Source organism: Triticum aestivum, chromosome 6A (assembly GCF_018294505.1).
Source record: "Triticum aestivum cultivar Chinese Spring chromosome 6A, IWGSC CS RefSeq v2.1, whole genome shotgun sequence".
Lineage (NCBI taxonomy): Eukaryota > Viridiplantae > Streptophyta > Magnoliopsida > Poales > Poaceae > Triticum > Triticum aestivum.
Window position 1 is genome coordinate 598,009,965 of NC_057809.1, and position 20,709 is coordinate 598,030,673.

Sequence of the window (20,709 nt, forward strand, 5' to 3'; positions counted from 1 at the left end):
ATCTACCATTTCAGGTTTTAAGGCCCACGATTACTCTAAAATAGTTGGCACCCATTTTTTATGCGCCTACAAATCTGTACTAACCATGCAAATCAGTTTTTGTTTTTTTACTCTCGTCTCTTTCTTTTTTAGTTCAAAAGTTCTATTATCATTTTTCTGCTTAGTCACTAACAAAAACAATAGCCATTTTCACCTTCAAATTTAGTTTAGCTCTTCTCCTGTGGTCTATTATGTAGAATACATTTTACTAAGAATTAATAGTGGAGGGAATGTGCCCCGCAAAAAAAAAAAAAAACAGTGGAGAGAATGTACATGGTAATTGTTGCATTTGCCTCGATGCATGTATTAATTGTTGTGTGAGCATGTTGTCAGTTTGATTAATGGAGATTAGTAGAACATGTTCCAACTTCTTTCAATCCTAAAGCCGAGAAGGTCTGAGGTGCTCCAACACTCACATGCTCCCATGTTTACAAATAAATAAATAAATCAAATTTAACTGTTCCAAAAAGTTCCAAAATACTTGTGGATGTCAACAAGACATGCTTCTACAGTCCCTCAAATTTTAAATCCAAATTCAAAATACACATGGAGAAAGAAAAGAGACAAATCCAACATGAATAGTGTCACAAAAAGACAAAAGCAAAAATTTTCACACTAACACATCTAGATTTGTCTTTTTTTTGCTTCCCGTGTTTATTTCGTATCTGGATTTGAAAGTTTAAGGGGTCGTAGACACATGTCTTGTGAACATTCACAAAAATTTCAGAACTTTTTGTAACAATTAAATTTGATTTTTAAACATGAGATCATTAGAGGACTTGTTATTCTCTCGCCTCAAGCCCTCTCGAATCTCGAGGCCTCTCTGAGTGTCCATATTTGTGTTGCTGTTCCTCACAAGGCTAAACTCTTTTAGCAACTAACGAATTTAGTCAGGTTGCAGCATAAGTTGCTCTATATGAAACTGTTGTGAGGGATATTTGAAATTCCACACTAGGTCAACCGAGGACGTCTTCTTGCCAAACTTATAGTGATTTGTCTCGTCTGCACAACGTTCTTTTTCTTCACATATAGCGAGTATGATGTGCACTTGGTCTTGATGTTCGTCTAAAGACTTCTGTTTCTAAAGAATCTGTAATTCTGGCAATGTGTCTCTGCTGGAAATATGTGTCTGATGCAACTTAGCAAAACGGTTTCTACTTTGTTGAATTGGGAATGTGCAACTTAGCAAAATGATAGCCGTCAGAACATTGCTATGTTTTTTAATGGAGGTTGGGAAGCGCATTGAGATGTTTGTGTTATCGGCAACGGAAACTTGTATCCTTTTTTCTCTAGTACTATGCTCAGCTCAGGCCAGCTTCATGCCCTGCAGGAGTGCTTAGAGAGACTATCCTAGGGGTCATCTTCAACGATAACAGGTTCTTGAACATAATTATACCTATTTATCTCTGCACCAAGCGGACGCCCCACATTAGCGTGGTGGTTGGTGCATGCCGTGGATCAGTGATGACCGCTTTGCCATGATCATGGCTAGGAACTCGCTGCTCACAGTGCATCCACCCGCCACCCACAAGAGACATCAGGAACCTCATGCTCATTGATGCATCTGCAAAATGCACAACCACCAACATGAGGCATTTCTAGTTCTGTCATGTTTGAGGATGGCTCCTGCGATGATAAACTAGGATTCATAGATTTTTGCCAATCAATTGGAAGTATTTGCGATGATACTATCTTTTTGTTTTCATGCGGTATTCTTATGCCTGGTTGCACCATCAGAAATAATAGAACAAACCTAACAAGAGAAAGGCATCAAGTTCAGCGTTTTCAGTGTGCATCATATGTATGTGTCACCCATTGCTAGAACAGAATGCACATGCAAGAATGCACCGGCAAATGCTAGCTAGAAGTGTGTGGATAACAGTCTACAAAAGTATATCCATGTGATACGCAGGATCGCATACAAAAAGAACAATGCATGGTGGCCGCAACCGGCCTCGTAACCACAACCATGATGTTATCTAGACTTTCTTTAAAGACATCTACATCACAAACTTGGATAATAAGTAGCCTATTCAACCAGTCGTCCCTCGTACCGTTGATAGTAGTCCAATAACAACAAATTTCAACCCAACAAGTGGCTACCAGTGTGGAGGCAGGCAGGCCCTTGGATTTGCTGCATGTGAGTATGAGTAAACTGCCTGATCAGATCCAGCCCTTGATGTCCGCAAACGCAACCGCGGCGACTAGGGCACCCCCTAGATGAGAAGAGCCTGACACGCGGCTCTGACCCTGAAAAAAAATCAATAAGCACCTGTTAGTTGCATTCTAAACACGAAAAGGCATGAAGAATTCATTTTATCAGAACATGAATAGTACTTTGGGTATCAGATCACTAACAACATTAATTGGACTAATATGCAGAAATTAAAGATTTCAGACAGGGCTACATCTTTAAGAAATGGTGTAGTTTGACATGGCATAACTAGTATATTAAGTGGATGACACTGCAAGGCGAGAGAGTGACTCGAGGTAGATGTATTGCACTATCAAGTAGAAGCAATGATCACAAAAAGGTACAACAAAAGGTAGAAAACCATACGAGGAGGATTACAACCAAAAAAATCAAATGATTATATACTCAGTAATGCACATTAATCATATCGATGTGAATTTACGACTATCGCGACTCTCCCCAGGTCTGAATATTGAGCCATATTTTCAACCCCACGTCAATTAAAGACCCTGAGCTATATGCATCATATGGTTATGAACCACACACGTGCAATTCACAAATTTTTGATTTCAAGTAACAATACATGAAAGTATAAGTGATGTCGTCAAAAATCATGGCCAACGAACATAAGCTACAGTCGCACAAATAACATCCGCTTATTAATAGAGAATAAACATATAAAGAAAAAACAACATAGATATTGCAATTAAATAAATACCTTCTTGACCCTCCACAAATCAACAATAATCAAACCAGCTCCCTGAAATAAGTATAAGACAAAGAAATTATGTTCTCACTAACTTGCACCCACATGTTTAACATATCTTTTAATTAAAAAAAATCTCCTCACCACTAATGCAGCTGGAACAGGAAGAAAGAAGTGTAAGTATATTAGTTTCTTTGGATACAGAAAGATCTCGAGAAGAACAGTTGCATTAACTGCAGCACTTGCACCCTGAGTGACATAAAATTAAGGATCATAGTTAGTGTGCAACATCCAACATTTGTACAAAAACACCAACGGTTTCCATTTAGTGGTTTCATATTATACCAAGAAATCACTGTATCGATTCCCCTCTGATCATCGCATTTTCCATAAAATATTTTTCTTTGTATAAGATGAAAAATAGTTGGTCGGTCGGGGCAAATTTCACTGTAATAGATGATGCGAATATAAGACAGGAATTCACTTACAAGGCAAGGAGTTAACCATCCACCAGGACCCTGCTAGAGAAGCATATATTACTTGTGAAATTAGGAAGATTATCAGTTTACCACTGAACTTTAAAAAAAGTCTGAATCAATGCGAAGTTTCAGATCTTAGCACTAGATCCTAGACGATTTGCTAGCATCCAGTAGCTAGCATGAGCGGCGAAGTGACTGAATACCAACCTTCTCACACAGAAGTACCACAAAAAATGAAGTGGTAAACCCAAGATAATCATATCATAGGATTTCATTTGATAATCAGAAGTAATTGATGTCCAGGATTTGGAATCCAGTTCCCTAATGCATATACGTTGATGTCGTAAGCATGTTACCTGTCTCCGTGGAGCTAGAAATAACATTTCAGCCAAGTAGAACAGAGCCCCACTAAGTGCTCCTGCTACGTACAACTTTAAAAGAAAAGCAGGACCAAACTCTCTTGCAACCTGATGCAAAAAAAGAAGAAAATTCAAACATGTGCTAGAAAGGTAATAATTGGTCATCATACAAAACATACTACCAAATGTTAATATTGGTTAATGAACCACAAGGTTGGTGATAGGGTATCATTGCTCTTTGTTGATACTAAAATTCAGTCCAAAGGATGGAGTATATATCTCCAAAGTCTCGTGGCGCCAGTACAACTTTTAAAAACACTGCCTTACATTATTAGATAATACACATAATAAAACATTATTAGAATAGTGAAAAGCGGTGATTTCATTTAAAGAAATTCAGGCGAAACCAACTGCTTTTGGTAGAGTAAAAGTGTATTACAGTTTCACCATGTAAGAAAAACAAAGGATAAGCAGAGGTAATTCACTCAATCAATCCTTATCAAATACTATAATGTTTCATCTCTTTTAGGAGCAAGCGAGTAATACTACCACTTGCTTGAAATCTACTCTCTCCGTCCCATAATATGTTAATACAACCAATGCACTATCATAAAACTAGATCATTTTCGCGATAAATAAATAAATATTATGGTACGGAGTGAGTAGATAAAAACATATTTCCAGTCAAAAAGAGGCATTTTTATCAAGAAGCATGTATAATAATGTTAGTTGGAGTGCCAATAGCCCAATACAAGAAGGCTAATAAAGAGAAGTCCTATCAACTGAATTTATGCATGCCCTTGGAAATTTCAGCCTGACAAACAAGCATGTGATAGATTTCTACATCGATCGGCAACAAGATGAGTGAAGGGATTCATTACACTTGAGCCGAAGAAGTAGAGGCCAAACATATTGTTGAAGAGGTGTTTAGGATCTACGTGGCTGAAAGCATACGTGAGCAATGTGTGGAAACGCCAACGCACCAAACCAGGCAGCGAAACCTGCATGCATGAACGCTCATCGACAAAATCACCAGGTGATAGTACTAGTATATTAATTTCCGTAAAAATTAATTAACCCTTATGTTGTGTAACCTAGTACTAACAACTAACCATGAAATGTTTCACCATGAACGCTGGATCCACGAGGCTGGAGGTGCTCATGAGCAGCGTGTGCAGACGTCCGCCCAAGTTCAAGTCCAGCGAAACCTGCTCATATGTCCACAGGATCGTCGAGTGATTTTGTTTTGTGGTTTATGATTTATTATATTTTGCGGGTAGTGATTTGAAACCAGCATCAAGTCGCTACTAACCATGTAAGGATCCGCCATGAAGGCGGGATACGCGAGCACGCGCCAGAGCATGAAGACGGACGCGTTGGCGCCCAGGAGCATGAGCACCATGTGATCTGCGGGGGTCGTTGTCCAGTGCGCCCTGGGTAGGGGTAGGGGAGGCCCCATGAACGAAAGGCGTGAGCAAACGACCAAAAAACACGCAAACTTTCTTCTCCCCGGACCCGGAGGAGTAGCGGAGGACGTACGGACGGCGGACCGAAGCCTGACCAGGGCGCGGCGTGGTGGAGCAATGCCGCCGACGACGAAAGGAGCCAGCCAGACATCCCACCTCGCTGATGGAGGCCGAGGGATCCAGCGCCGCGCGCGGCCGGCACGACGGCCGTGGCGCTCGTCGGCAGGAGCGAGCCAGCGCTGCCGGACGGGGACGGGGAGGCGGAGGCGGCTGCTGCTGGCGGGAAGGAGGAGCTGAGGAAGCGGCGGTTGGGGATGGGTGGCGCGATGGCACGGCGGAGGGCTTGCTGCGCGAGGAGGGGGAGGGGCCGGAGGTGCAGCCTGCAGGGCCGCCATTCTGTTGTGCTTTGCTTCCCCGTTGGCTGTCCCCGTTGCTGGCGCTGGGTTTTTGATTCGAGCCCGGCGCGCGTTGCTCATGCACAGCCGCAGCCGCAGAGCGAAGACGTACTGGTCCGCAACGGCTTGGTCCACGGGCCACTTTGTTAGAGCATCATCACTACGGAAAGGAATCATTTTCACGCAGTACCAACGATCTGCTGATGCAAGACCACTTTACTCCCTCCGCGCAGTTTGACGGCTCAGATTCATGTTTTGACCATTAATTCTCATACAATGTACTTCCTCCATTCCTAAATATAAGTCTTTTTAAAGATTTCAATAAGGAACTACATACAGATGTATATAGACATATTTTAGAGTGTAGATTCACTCATTTTGCTCCGGATGTAGTCCCTTATTAGAATCTCTAAAAAGACTTATATTTAGAAACGGAGGGAGTACTATATAATATTGAGTGTTAATAACTTAATGGTTACGACGACGGTACGATCGAGCGTGCATCCGCTGGTGCGAAAAAAGGAGGCGATGAGAGGGGGGCGATGGGATGCAGAATGCGGGGAAGGCACGGAGAGGGGTGATAGCCGACTTAGCCATGCCAAAGAACTTGCAAACGATCTGCGATCTCCGACAATTGTCCCTCCCCTCAGCAGATTTAGTCTAGAGGTTGTCCTTTGAGTAGATAAATAAGCGCGCCGTTTCTTAATGACTAGTCGTTCGTTTGAAGTCTTAAGAAAGCGGCAGTTTTTTTTTCCAAATGACCTTATTTCGAGAATCAACTAATCGACAAATCCGTAGCCCAGATGATTCGCTGCCTCCCCTTAGCCTCTACTACCTCCGTCTGGGTTTATTAGGCCTCTTTGTATTTTGGATCCAAGTTTGTCCATGTATTTAACTAAAAATGTATAAAGTATATGTTACACAAAGTATATTGTTGGATTTGTATTTGAAAGAGGTTTTCTATGATATAGTTTTCGTGACATATAGTTATATTTTATTAGTTAAATTCATGATCAAACTCTGGCTCAAAATAAAAGAGGGTCCCCAATAATTCTACACTTACGGGCAAAATTTCCACGGAAACCACTTACGGACTCCTCTCCACCAGTCTCTCTTCCTCCTCTTGATTTCTAGTGTGGGACCCACTCTCTACTGATTCCAATCAATGTTTCCCAGCTCAGCCTGTAAGTCCATTCAGTAGGAATGAGCGTGTAAGTGTAGCATTTCTCGTCTAATAAACCCGGACGAAGGTAGTACTCCATTGTCCTCAAATTAATCGTTGCAACATCCATCAAGGGTGGTCATGTCGCCCACAAGCAGTGGAGAAGCCGGAGTAAGTTAATGCGCCGCTGCATTTCCTCAATCCCCTTCGCTTCCCCTCTTCTTCTCCCTCCCCAATCCACCCAAACGCCGCCGCCCTCACCTGGCCGGTCTTGCGCGCCCGCTAGCCCCACGAGCTCCTCACTGACGGGACGCCGGCAGCGGCAGGACGGCCGGATATCATCGGCGTCTTCCTGCTCCCGGGTCCACGAGTCAAGAGTTCATGTGATGTTTCGTTCTTCCCTTCGTTCCTGACATAGTGATGTGAATCGATCCAAGATCCGGCCATTGAGGCGACGGATTCCCCTCTTCCCTCGTGCTTCTACTACTAATTTTGTTCTCCCGCTCCCGCAGCGCCCACCACCTGCTCGACGAGATGCTCAAGCAGGCTGCTGGCGCCGGCGAGGACCCCTTCCGCCTCCTCCCCGACGACCTGCTCCAGCACATCCTGTCCTTTCTGCCGGCGGGCAATGCCATGCAGACGTGTGTGCTCGGCACACGGTGGCGCGACATCTGGAGGCGCAAAACCAGGATGCGCTTCACCTCTGACGACTGGTCAAGTTACAGATGCGAGTGTTTCAAACAGTTGGTGAAGCTGATAATCCACCTCTGACCCACTGCAAGATCGAGAATCCAGGCATAGGTGGGACTGGGACTGAGACGCCGGGGTCTGAGACCTATGATGATTCATTCACAACGACCAAGGGAGTGTTTGGTTTCAGGGACTTTTTTTGTGTTGGGACTAAAAAAAGTCCCTAAAAGTCCTTAGCAAACCAAACAGGGAGGGACTTTTTGGGATTTTTTGCTAAAAGTCCTTAGAAGCACCTTCATGAGAGTCTTTTTCAAAAAGTCCTAGGGACTAGAAAAAGTCCTAGGACTAGAGAACCAAACACCACCCAAACTGTTGATCGACTACGCTCTAAAGTGTCAGGTCGAGGATCTCGCAGTTTCTGCTGCTGACTATGATGACTTACCATTACTCTCGATGCCCATCTCATCTCCCGGCATTTAAGGGTCATAGATTTTGTACGTGTTGACTTCGTAGATTTCTCAGTGGATTTTTCGAGCTGCCCAGTATTAGAGGAGCTAAGAATGGAACATTGCAGCACCTACGCTCACAGGATATGTTCTGAATCACTAAAGCATATGTCGTTCATTAAGCATTATTCTTTCCCTGAGGATTTCCACATATATATTGATGCCCCGAGTCTTATCTCACTGGAACTAGATGAGTTTGAGGGCTTGACTCCTTGGTTTGGGGAGATGCCATTGCTGGAAACAGCATTTGTTATTCTTGAAGGTTCATGCCACCATGATTCCTGCGAAAGTAACCAAACTAACCATGAGGATTTTAATGACCCTTCCTGTGAATGCTGTGATAATGAGTGTGGATTTTGTCTAACTGCTTGGGCGCGCAACGCATATCCTGTCCATCCATCAAGCATGCATGCATGTCAAATCAGTACATCCATCAAGCATGCATGCAGGTCAAATCGGTTGACCCTATGGTCGGGTACAAAGAATCTCACTAGCCTTTTCAGCCCCATGTACTAATTAGCTACTGCACCATATTGGTAGAGAAACTTCTATATAAATTGTGCAAAATTTAAATTCATTTATGTATTTGAGTTTATCATAACCAGCTCTACGAAACAAGTCCAATATCAATATGTTTCTAACAAAGTTCCATAAACTTTTCATAAAAGTTCAAACAAGCTGTTCATAAAATTCTTCAGGTCCAAATACATTTTTGGAAAAGTTCTTTAGTATTTCTTACAAAGTGCAGACCCAATATTTAGAAAGTTCTTCAACTCCTGGTTCTACTTATTTAGAACTTTACAATAAAAATTATAAGTTCTTCATTGTTTCCAGCAAAGTTCCTCACTAAAAACACTGGTAAGCTACTATAAAATTGTATTTCAATTTCGGTTAACAAAAATGTGTTTAAAATTTATGCAAGACTGATCTTGTTCTAAAGATCTTAACGCCGGAAGATCAAATATAAAAATAAAAATAAAAAACAAAAGCCTTATTTTTAAGATATGAACCATCTAAACTGTCAAAAGAAAACTAAAAGTAATGAGTTTTGAGGAGAGAGGAAAGATGCTGTATGCATGCATGTGTTCATGTAGGCATGCATGTGTCAGTGAGCAGAAAAAAAGACAGGAAGAGGGGCCATGCGCATGCAAAGGGTGTGGATCCATATGGAGCAGCAAGCAAGCGGCAGAGATACTAGTTACGCGCACAACCGGTTAGACAAAGCCTTATTCGTGATAAGAGAGTGCTTGCTTCTCGACAAATTGTCCAATGCTGTTGATTTGGTATTGGCTGCTGAACCTGGAGTGGTATGGCTTGCACTGTCTTTCTTACTCTTATTGTTATTTGCGAGTTGCCACCCACGATTGCTCTTGCAGTATTTATATCCATTGTTAGAGCAGCGTAAAGTTGCTTATTTACATCAGCACAACATGCTCACTTTATCTTCACCCAGTGGGCCCTGAATCAATATATTAATTATAGTTCAGGGGCCTATTGTGTAGTTTTTCCTTTTTTTAGTTCTGAAATTACAGTATCTGACTGAAGTTTCTACTAATTATTTTGTCTTAAAGAGTCTCAATCTTTTTTTGGTTCATTTGCAATTTGTCCAGTTTATCTACATATGGGATCTGGAATGGTGCCCCGTATTTGGCAAATTGAAGACTCTGACACTCAATAATTGGTTTATGGCTATTGACCTAGATTGCATTCTCCAACATTCTCCAGTTCTTGAGATGCTCACTCTTAGGGTCGATATTGTCAAGGTATAGTAATTTTATACAAATATGTTCTTGTATCAGTAATATGGTGTTATCTTGTCTGTTTTTCTGTCTTGCTGAATGTTATGTATCTTGTAGAGCTCTGTAGGAGCAACAGGATCCAAAGAAACTGTAGAACAATCCTTCGTGTGTGCGCGCCGTTTGGCGGTCACCATTGAATGTCATGAAGTTGATCAGGGTGTTCACGAAATTTTGAACATGTTGAGTGCATGTGGCATACTTCGTGAGCAAATTAGCTTCAGTGACATGTGGCCATGGTAGAACTCCATTTGTAAGTTACCTTGTCCATATTTAGTACTATCGATTATTAATCAGAATGAAGGGCACCACTTTGTGCTAGTTCTAACATGTGAGCTGTAATTACAAATCAATTAGAAGGTATCACACCCCCTCCAAAGCTATCCATATTTTGTATCCATTATCCTTTAGTGATGATGGAGTTCAGAATGCTTGTTATATTTGAGCACGGTTTATAATCGCTGGTGACACCACAGTAGTTAGCGCACATTTCAGATGTGCCTATAAATCTGTACCATATGTGCAGCATCGTTTCTTTTTTATTCACTTTCTTCTATTACTTGCAGTACAAAAAAAATTCTTTCATTTTACTGTTTAGTTAAGAAAATAGTATATGTTGTCATCTTGAAATTCAGTTTAGCTCCTGTGTTCCATTTCACATAATACATTTTGCTAGAAACTGATAGCGGGTAGAATGTGAAATGTATTGCTCCACATCTATCCAACAAGGACTGCCTGTGCCTCTCGTTGTATTTACTGTTGCCCGAGGCTGTTGTCAGTCTGATTAACAGTGACTGGTAGCCAAACTGCATGCCTTCCAGACTTGTTTCGAGCCTTAAAAGCCTGTCTTAAGCCCTCTCTAAATGGTCATATTTGTGTTGATGTTGCCCTCAAAATCCTTTTGTTAACAGCTACACCGAAATTTAGTCAGGTTGCAGTTTAGGTCCTCTACGTCAAACCGCAATCCAAGGTAAACTGAGAACATCTTTAGACCTGAGTAGTTCCTTGCTCAAGACCACGAAGCAAGAGCGAAGCAGGACCGGTTTTCAATTCATCGAAACTCTGGAAAAGTTCCTTTGCAACTTATTGTGCCTTGTCTTGTTTGTGCAGCTTCGTGAAGTGATAGCGACTAAGGTGCGTGGTGGGTGTGAAGACTGATAGCTTCATCAAGTGCTGGCAATTAAGATGTTCGTCTGAAGACTTAGTATCTGTAATGGTGGCCATTTGTTGGCCGTTAGCCTGTTACGGCGAAGTTTAGTTTGCCCCTCCCATCTTTGTGGTTTGTTTGGCGCGACTTAGCAAGACTTTTTCCACTTTGTTGAACTGGGAATGGTCAGGGAGATTAAGTTATGTTTCGAACATTGCTACGTTTTCATTAATGGAAAAAAGAGTGGGTTTTCTACACCTAGCTCGGTGCACCCATGCTATACCCACGCAAGAAAACATAGCAAACATTTAAAAAACATCGAAGACTTTGTGAGAATGGTTATGAACAAATGTTATAGATGCCCGCAAAATTTGGTGGTCAAATGACATCCAAGAAGCTCTGTAAAAAAATACTAAAAATTACTCAAAATGTAGGTGCACTGTTTGAGCACAGAACTGACGGAAGTGTTGTGAAGAGAACAAAATGAAGATCTCGAGTGAGCTTACAAAAAAGGAGATCGAGCGCCAAAAGGGAAATAAAATATTTTCTTGAAAAAAGAAAAACGCAAATTTTAAGAAATGGACAAATAAGGAATTTGATCCTCTTCCTCCTCTGTTCGTCTCTCCCCCTCACTAGAGCCAGTGAGCCACGACCCTATCTTGCGCCGGCGATTTGCTGCGTGCAGACGACGGGTCAAGGCGCGCCGTCGACCCCCCGTGCCCGGGACCGCGGCCCAGCTGCCACCCCTTCTTCCACTGCTCAGGTGCTCCACTAGTCCCCTCCGGCGCCAAGTAACAGAGGGCTTCCCGTCGGCCGCTCGCTCGCTAATTGCTTGCACCCGTCCAACGCGTGTGGAGAGGGACGTTGGCGCGGGGTCCATAGGCGGGCACGCGCTGGTGAGGAGGACCTCGGATCTGCCACTACCCGCGGGCCGCGGTCGCCGGCGACCTGCGCTTCCGGCGGTCCCCGAGTTGAGGTGGGTCTATGCGTACCTTTCTTTACAGCTCGACGCTAGATCAAATTCACCGATTTGGTGATGCTACATTCCACCTAGGGCTTCGATCTATGGTCTGCTCATTTCTGTCCTCTCCTACAGAAGGGTTGCCCACAACCTGCTCGACGGAATGCATACGGTTGCTTCTGGCAGCGGCGAGGATCCCTTCCGTGTCCTGCCCGACGAGCTCCTCCGGCATGTCCTGTCCTTTCTGCCAGCGGACGATGCCCTGCAGACCTGCGTGCTCGACACCCGGTGGCATGACCTTTGGAGACGCGCGACCAGCCTGATCCTCTTCTTTGACAAGAGGTCAAGTGCCTGTAGCTGCGAGCGTTTCGAACAGCTAGCGAAGCTGGTCACCAACCTCAGCGGGCACTCGCCTCTCGTCAAGTGTGAGATCAATGTCTATCCTGGTGATCCACCGGAAGCGTTCACAAACACCACCAAGCTGTTGATTGATTATGTCCTAGCGTGCCAGACCGAGGAGCTCACACTCAGCCCCGTTGACGTCGAGGACATTGATGGCCTTGACCCACCAATATTCGATGTGCCTCTCATTTCCCAGCACCTGAAGACCATAGACCTTCACTGGGTTTGCCTAGAATTCCCTGGTTTGGACTTCAGCGGCTGCCCGGTATTAGAGGATCTCAAGCTGCGGCATTGCAACGTTTATGTGCAGAAGATATCATCCAAGTCACTCAAGCGTCTCTGCATCACTGATTTCTGCGTGGTCCCTTTGGATTTCCGCATTCGGATTTGTGCACCGGATCTTGTCTCACTGCAAGTTGATGATTTTGATGGCGTGACCCCTTTCCTTGAGGACATGCCATCTCTAGTAACAGCCTATGTTGGGCTTGACCGTGCATGTCACGATTGGTGTGAAGATATGCGCCTGAAGGGTTGTGGTTTGTATGACTGTGGTTGTCATACTTATCCCGAAGAGGGGGGTGTGCTTCTCAATGGTCTGTCCAATGCTGTCAATTTGGAGTTGATAGCTGTACGTCAAGTGGTATGCTTGCACTTACTGCCTTTCTTACCCTTAGTGTCATTTGCTACCCGCAGTTTCCCTTGTAATATCAATTCTTAGATCTGCATATAAGCAACTTGCTTTCTTTTCATTACCACAGTTCAATACTTCCATGATTCTGTCTATACCAATGGCTCTCAAGTCAATGAATTAGTAACATAGTGTCTTAATCGGATAAAGTGTGATACTTCTGGTGCTTGAGGTCTAGTTTTGTCCTTACTTTTGGAACTAAAAGTATCAACCCGATGTTGACTTCTTTTTCTTCATTTGCAATCTGTCCAGTTTATCTATACATGGGATTTGGAATGGTGCCCAACATTTTTCAACTTAAAGACTTTGTTACTCAATGAATGGTTCACAGCTATTGACCTAGTTTGCATTCTCCAACACTCTCCACTTCTTGAGATGCTCACTCTTCAGCTTGGTGGTATAAAGGTATGCTCTGTGTATAAGGTATCATCACATATGTGCTATTGTCTTACTGAGTGTTTTGCATTATATAGAGCCTCACTAGAGCAAGAGGGGCCCAAAAACCAATAGAACAATCATTCATGTGTGCGCACCTCAAGATTGTCAACATCGAATGTGATGAGGTTGATGAGGACATTCGCAAAATTTTGAAGATCTTATGGGCATGTGGCATACTCCGTGATCGCATTAGCATAAAGGCTCCATCCTCACCCTCATACTGTAAGTCGCTTATTTTCGTTCTTCATGCCCAATATGTTTGTGCAATTTTCCTATTTGCTCTAACACTTCTACTGTAACTACATTAGCTTTATAAATCCATTCATATTCAGTATTCATTATCCTTTAATATTAATTGGATTGCACGCTGGTGGAGTTCAGAATGGCCTTTAAATTCCAACAAATTTAATTACTCTGTAAATGCTGGTTGGACTACATTAGTTAGAAAACATCGCCGTTCATCCTATAAATCAGTGCCATTCGTGCAAAATTAGTTGTGTTGACCTTCTTCTCTTTGCACTGTATATTTACTGATGAAGCTAGGAGCTGTTTTATCTCGAAATGCAGTTTACCTTTGCTGTCGTTCTAGCTGATAGATTAAATTTTACTGAAAATCTCCAGCTGACAGGGGATATAATCCCTTTTTTTTAGAATAACAGAGTACATAATCCTAGAGTGTAGTGTTTCGTGTCCATCTAGTAAAGAGAAACTGCATTTGGCTTCTTGTTTTCGCTGTTGCTCCTAGCCTGTTGTCGTTTCATCAGATTGATATGCAAGTTACACGCATGCGACAGTACTGCGCGAACCCTCTCGAGTCTTGAGGCCTATCTGAGTGCTCATGTATATGTCGCCCTCACAAGCCCAAGCTTATTGTGCATTGTATGTTTTGTGCAGTTTTCAGTTTCCAGAAGGACCCGCAGGCAGTGATTCCTTTGTAGGTGCTGCACCAGGCCCTGCTGCTTCCACCACTCAAGGCAACTAAGATGTGGGCTCGGTCGTATTGTAGGGGTAAAGCCTTTTATTAGTCTGTAAGGGCGGTCCTTTGCTGGCCATTATCGCTACATTTAGTTTTCTCGCTTTCTACCTTCCGGCCCTCTCCCTGAAAAGATCTGGCCAGTGTTGGATGTTGGGTTGGGTGCGACTCACCAGATGACCAGAACAGTTTCAGGTTGGTTCAAGTCCTGCTGTGTCATGGTTAGTAGTCAGAAGGTTGCTCTGTATACGTATCAGAATTGGAAATTGGGCCGGGACTTTGCCATGTCTAACGGAAATCGGGCTCGTGTGCCCTGTTTGACTGCGTAAGTTTGTCTTGCAGCAAGTCTCGCTTCATTACATCTTAGGTGCAGACTGTTGAGATGTTGCCATGTTGGGCTTTGTCTGGGATGGGATGCTACACCGGAACCCGGCTTCAAGGAGTCAACCCCTGATATCTGTGCATGCATCTTCTTCTTCAGCCGCGGTGTGTTTGTCGGTCATCGACAATGGCAGGGCTGTCATTTCTTTGGTGCTTCATATGTTTCCGCAATCTTCATGCCCGCTCTAACATGTCCAATTTATTAATTTACACATCAGTTGGGGGTATATGACACCCTTTATTATGAATCAGTTTTCGGTTCCTGTTAATCATCCTTTAGTATAATTCGATTGCATGCTGGTGTAGAACAGAGCGACTGTTTAAGGTTCAGCTGTTTTTTTTTTTGGAGTACGTGCTAGCTAGTCAAAGATTGATCAATAAATAACGGTTTTGCCTGTTTGTTTTGGCGAGGGGTGGAGCGGCGGCCATTCTGCTGACCGGATGCAGTGAGCAGTAGCGGCGAATTCTTAATCAGCCAGGATCCAATCATCGCCTCGCCGGCCGGTCGGCCGGCTGGCCGGCGATGGTGATATACTAAGAATATATGTCGAGACTCGACCAGAAGGCCAGCCTGACCGTTTCAATTTGAGGGCACACACATGCCGAATCATGTCGTGCCCATTATCCCATCCAGTTGAACACTATAAATCCAGTTTCACTTTCAACAATTTGTAAACATTCTTGACGAAATCGTTAACTAGTAGCTGCTCGGTTAGCTGACGAGTAGAGTATTAATAGGCTAATTGGCAAGTTGATTCATTAATTGAACGATTTATCAGTTTATCGGCTACTCGGTGACCCTATGAGTAGGGATTAATTGGCAAGTAGTTAACTAGTTAATCGGACAAATTCTTGAACAAGATTTATAAATATAAAGCGTATGTGTGCTGTGCGGGGTGAAACGTAACTAAATACTAGCATCTCTGGTACCAAATGTTGTTACCGCCCTAAACCCTAGCTCGCCCTTGCTGCTCTCTACCTATCGCTCTCGCTCTCTGTGACACAAACCGAGGTAGAAGAAGGAAGGAGGAAGAAGGAGACGCCGTGGACAGTGGATTTTGCCGGCGCACGAACACCACGGCCGCAACAACAGCTGTTTCACTCAAGCTCGAACTCGAGCACCACACCACGCGGTTACAATGATCACTGCGCCCGGGCACGCACCCTCGCTCCCTCTCCCTCACGCCCGCGATCCGCCTGCCTCGCGCGTGACCACGACACGCTCCAACACGCGCTGCTCACGGCGGGCCTCCAACAAAACGCACACGAGCACCCCGCACTCCTCGCCAATGGTCTGGCCCTAGTCCTACGCACTGGGATCACGCACACACGCGCACCCCCATGTTTCTCACACGCACACACACGCGACCCCGCCACGGGCCCGACGCGCCCATACACGTGCTCGACATGTCCGCCGCGGCTTATTTGCCCAACAGTAATTCATAGACGCATGCGAGACAACGAACAATACGCCACCCTCCGCCGGCTGCATTATTGCAGTACCGCTGAACCGTTCGTAAACGGTGGGTGACGTGAGAATACATCCAGACATGCTGCATCAGCGAGCTTTGGCTGCGCTTGCATGTGCTGCACTTGCAAGGCTGCACGCACCACCTACACACACAACGCCTGAATGCATTCAAAGATTTTCCATCTCGGCCGGCCACACGTCGCCATTTTCCGGGAATTAATGCGTGTAGTAAGGGTGCCTTACAAAGGGACGATGAAGCTCTGAACTCTGAAGCTGGCATAACAAATTAACATGGCTCCTCTCACTCCGAGGCTTGTAGTGCCCATAGATGTAAAGAAGAAGCCATGGGAGCAGGAGGTTCCTCTCCACAACCGCTGGCACCCGGAGATCCCTCCGGTCGCCGATGTGACTCAAGGGGAATTATTCCGTGTTGAGATGGTCGATTGCACCGGAGGGCAAGTTAAAGATGATGACTCGGCGGACGATATCAAATCTCTGGATTTTGCAGCTGTAAGTATATATGCATTTACTTACTTTTATGGATGAAATGTTGTGTCATGCATAGTTGCCGGATTCGTTAGACAAGGCGCCGAAGATCGTTCAATGTTGCTAGATCGGATTTGGAAGTTGCTCATGTTCATTGACTATGGTTTGATGTTCTGTTTATTCTAGTAGAGTAGGATTTCTCTCATGCGTGCATCAAATAAAAGCAAGTGTTAATTGTGCCAACAAACTGAATATGGGTTTTCCACAGCCTCACTATCTCAGCGGCCCCCTTAGAGTGGTCGATGCCGAAGGGGTTCCAGCTTCACCGGGTGATCTTCTTGCCGTGGAGATCTGCAACCTCGGCCCGCTTCCTGGTGACGAGTGGGGTTATACTGGAACATTTGACAGGGAGCATGGAGGTGGGTTCTTAACTGACCACTTCCCGAGTGCAAGGAAAGCCATTTGGTATTTCGAAGGAATTTACGCGCACTCCCCTCAGATACCAGGTACAAGTTGCTGCTATATATACTACTTTAAATGAATCATATTTATGAGCTTTGGATCATTTAAATGAGTTCATTTTGTGCATACCAGGTGTTCGATTTCCGGGGTTAACTCATCCTGGTATAGTGGGAACTGCACCGTCAGCTGAGCTTCTCAATATATGGAACCAAAGGGAAAGAGAATTGGTCGAGGCGGGTCATGAGTCTCTGAAATTGTGTCAAGTTCTACACCAGAGACCCCTTGCTAGCTTACCAACCTCCCACAACTGCTTACTTGGGAAGGTATGACGTGCTTCCTTTCTGCCGATGCATCTGAGATGCAAGCTTGCGTTTTCTCGAAAAATGAATAAAAAAGGATTAATCTTGTTTTATGGCCCATAATTCCAGTACAATAGTTTTTGGACGCAGATACTATTTACTCCCCCTGTCCCACAATAAATGACTTGGTTTTAGTTCAAATTTGATGAAGTTGAGAAGATCTCTAATCCTCTAATAAACACTCGTTACAGAGGTGATAGACCAAGTCTGGCTAACCACCACGACACGGAGTCAAAGAACAGTTTGCGAAAGGTTAACAACAAAAAATAGCACCACCGCCGGCATAGGTAGACTGAACAGATTAACAGAATATACTCCACAAAATTGAATTGCCAGCCAGGAAAAACAAATCAGATTCAGTGGTCAGCTTCATATAATTAGCAATCCAAACAACCTCAAGTCCCATATGTTCATCGATACTTTGTTTATATATGGTCAAAGAGCTATGTTGACAAGGCATGCAATGTTCTGCAGACCCAGGAAGGGACTGCTGAATGGGAAAAAATTGCAAATGAAGCAGCAAGAACAATTCCTGGAAGAGAGAATGGTGGAAACTGTGACATAAAGAATCTAGGCAGAGGTTCCAAGGTTTATCTACCGGTATTTGTTGAAGGAGCAAATTTGAGTACTGGTGATATGCACTTCTCCCAAGGAGACGGTGAAGTTTCATTTTGCGGAGCAATAGAAATGAGTGGATTCCTTGAGCTAAAGTAATTACCTTAATTTGTTCTTCTCTACACTTTTCAATACTTGTCAGTTGTCACACTAACTACATTCTAAATGCGGCTGGTATGAGTGGTATCTCAGGAGTAGTTGTTTACTGGACAACCTAGATCCATTAATGTAATAGAAATTCCCATTGTTAAGTTTCAACATTCTTTATCAAGAAACTAGGTTGGCACAGTAGCAGGAAGCATCTTGAGTCTTAACAGCTGCTTGCTTGAAACCTGTCAGATTCAGATGGGGCAGAGCGTAGAGAGAAACAGATACTAGTGCATAGCTATATTTCACCACATTATCAACTTATATCGTACCTAAGCCTAACAAACTGCAATTCTCAGTTGATTAAGCTTACATGAGTTGCTGAATTTGCTAGTTGCATAACAAAAGAATTGTCTATGTGATTTACTTCTCACGGCGTGCTTGTGAAACTCTAATGATTTATTTCACGTAGGTGTGAGATCATAAGAGGTGGCATGAAGGAATACCTGACTCCTGTTGGTCCATCACCACTTCATGTAAATCCTATCTTTGAGATAGGTCCGGTGGAGCCGCATTTCTCGGAATGGTTAGTCTTCGAGGGCATCAGCGTGGATGAGTCAGGGAAACAACATTTCCTTGATGCATCAGTTGCCTACAAGCGTGCAGTTCTCAACGCCATTGAGTACCTTTCTAGATTTGGGTACTCCAAGGAGCAGGTAGGCACTAGGATTATTAACTATCACAATGTATTTTGGGTCGTATGCAGGTCTATATCATGTAAGAGGGATATTATCAAATGTTCTTGACTTTGGGTTGTATGCAGGTCTATATTTTACTGTCATGCTGTCCATGTGAAGGTAGGATATCTGGAATAGTAGACGCCCCTAATGCAGTGGCGACACTTGCCATCCCTACAGTGATATTCGACCAGGTATCATGTACTGGCCGCAACAAACTGTCTTCTGGACATTTTAAACCATGTGAATCATATCTGTTAATTCTTGGGCCTTTTATTTTTCATTTTCTTAATAAGAATATAACAAGGTTGTGGTTCATGCCTTTCGTCTAATCTTGGATATACCTTAAGCTTTTTTTGCAACTTTTTTTTTGAGAAAACCAAATAGTGGTGTGCATTGAGCCATTGACAATTAGTAGAGATATGTGTAGAGGTTTTTGTATCACATCAAATCAATGTCGATACTGCTAGGTTTGCATCCTAAAGAGTGCACAGTTACTCAATGGAAACATCAGTCTAATCAGTAACAGGCTGAAGGAGTAGGAGTAGTAGGAGTAGTAGTAGTAGTAGTAGTAGTAGTACTAGATATGTATAATTGTATATAGACTACCCATGTTTCTGTTGCAAATAATCTCGTTGCCTAAGAATAAATGATCTTGACCGGTGTATGTTGGCAAGAGAAGCGATATTCACTATTTGTCTTTTTAGAGATCTCAAATGGACTACCATACACGGATGTATAGACATATTTTAAAGTCTACATTCACTCATTTTGCTCCGTATGTAGTCATTTGTTGAAATATCTAGAAAGACAAATATTTAGGAACGAAGGGAGAAGTAGTTTGCTTAGCTTGTAAGGTAGAACATGTCAGTAGTAGAGTATCTCCTTCATTCATAGGCATTTTCAGTGTTATGAGTATTTTTATTTACAACTCCAGTGCATGACATTTCATTTGTTAACACAGGATATAAAACCAAAACGCCTGGGGAATGGACCAAAGTTGAGAAGATTTCCGGATGTTCTGAGATGAACGTACAGGGGACCATATATGTTAGCACAAGACTAAGGCGGTACAAGGGCACCACAACGTCAAATATCTAAAGTAATGCGTGATCATGTATTCATGTTTACACTATTGTCTAATAATAAATTTAAATAACCATCTTTATTATTTGAACAATCATTTCTGCATGTGCGACATGGAATGTGGAGTTTTTTCGACAAAGGGTGGATTTTATTAGCTCAATATGGAGCATCAAGAGGATACAAACACAAAAAGCACACACCCGGCCTCTGCATAGCTAAGATGCACACAGTCAACACGAATGCACACAACAAAAATCAAACCACCGACTAGCAAAGTCATACAAGACCGAAGCTACATCAAGACGGATAGAAAAAAAGGAGCAATGATAATCCAGGCCGAGCAAGTGTCCAGCCATAATGCAACCGCACATGATCCGAACGTGGACACAACCACGCGGACTAAACACGCACACATATGCAAGTAGCCTACCCGCCAAAGATCTTCCATTGAGACGTCAATCATAGCTCAAATGGCGAGAAGAGATGGTACCACCAACATCTCATTGAAATGCTCCGGCGATCCCATGCCTTCGATGCAAGTGTTTGTCAATGGTAAATCTTTGACATGACCACTGGCCCCAGACAATACACCATAAGCCTACACTGCACCTCCATGGCTACAAC

General features: G+C 43.5%; 3 protein-coding genes and 1 long non-coding RNA gene across 5 annotated transcripts; 3 read left to right on the forward strand and 1 right to left on the reverse strand.

Moving 5' to 3' along the window:
- Positions 1-1,958: 1,958 nt before the first annotated feature.
- On the reverse strand, positions 1,959-5,720 carry LOC123128846 (RHOMBOID-like protein 12, mitochondrial). 2 transcript variants are annotated; one of them, XM_044548948.1, is made up of 9 exons: positions 5,339-5,720; positions 5,090-5,210; positions 4,890-4,985; positions 4,659-4,778; positions 3,775-3,885; positions 3,428-3,457; positions 3,084-3,188; positions 2,952-2,993; positions 1,959-2,289 (listed from the first exon to the last, which is right to left on the reverse strand). In XM_044548948.1, the coding sequence occupies exons 1-9, from the start codon at positions 5,392-5,394 to the stop codon at positions 2,203-2,205; spliced, it is 768 nt and encodes a 255-aa protein (XP_044404883.1). In that variant the 5' UTR covers positions 5,395-5,720; the 3' UTR covers positions 1,959-2,202. The 2 variants fall into 2 exon arrangements, 1 of the variants encoding a protein (XP_044404883.1); XR_006463460.1 differs by having other exon boundaries at positions 2,190-2,289; positions 3,084-3,457.
- Positions 5,721-9,533: 3,813 nt separating this feature from the next.
- Positions 9,534-11,298, forward strand: LOC123128848 (uncharacterized). Its single transcript, XR_006463462.1, has 3 exons — positions 9,534-9,759; positions 9,853-10,045; positions 10,903-11,298. It is a non-coding gene; the product is annotated as an uncharacterized lncRNA (long non-coding RNA).
- Positions 11,299-11,538: 240 nt separating this feature from the next.
- Positions 11,539-15,067, forward strand: LOC123128845 (putative FBD-associated F-box protein At5g56820). Its single transcript, XM_044548947.1, has 5 exons — positions 11,539-11,915; positions 12,036-12,942; positions 13,243-13,395; positions 13,464-13,650; positions 14,323-15,067. Exons 2-5 carry the CDS (start codon positions 12,064-12,066, stop codon positions 14,364-14,366), a joined length of 1,263 nt encoding a protein of 420 aa, XP_044404882.1. The 5' UTR covers positions 11,539-11,915; positions 12,036-12,063; the 3' UTR covers positions 14,367-15,067.
- Positions 15,068-16,428: 1,361 nt separating this feature from the next.
- Positions 16,429-20,170, forward strand: LOC123128844 (formamidase-like). The gene is made up of 7 exons (XM_044548945.1): positions 16,429-16,763; positions 17,008-17,245; positions 17,334-17,524; positions 18,035-18,270; positions 18,735-18,978; positions 19,086-19,193; positions 19,964-20,170. Exons 1-7 carry the CDS (start codon positions 16,545-16,547, stop codon positions 20,027-20,029), a joined length of 1,302 nt encoding a protein of 433 aa, XP_044404880.1. The 5' UTR covers positions 16,429-16,544; the 3' UTR covers positions 20,030-20,170.
- Positions 20,171-20,709: the final 539 nt, after the last annotated feature.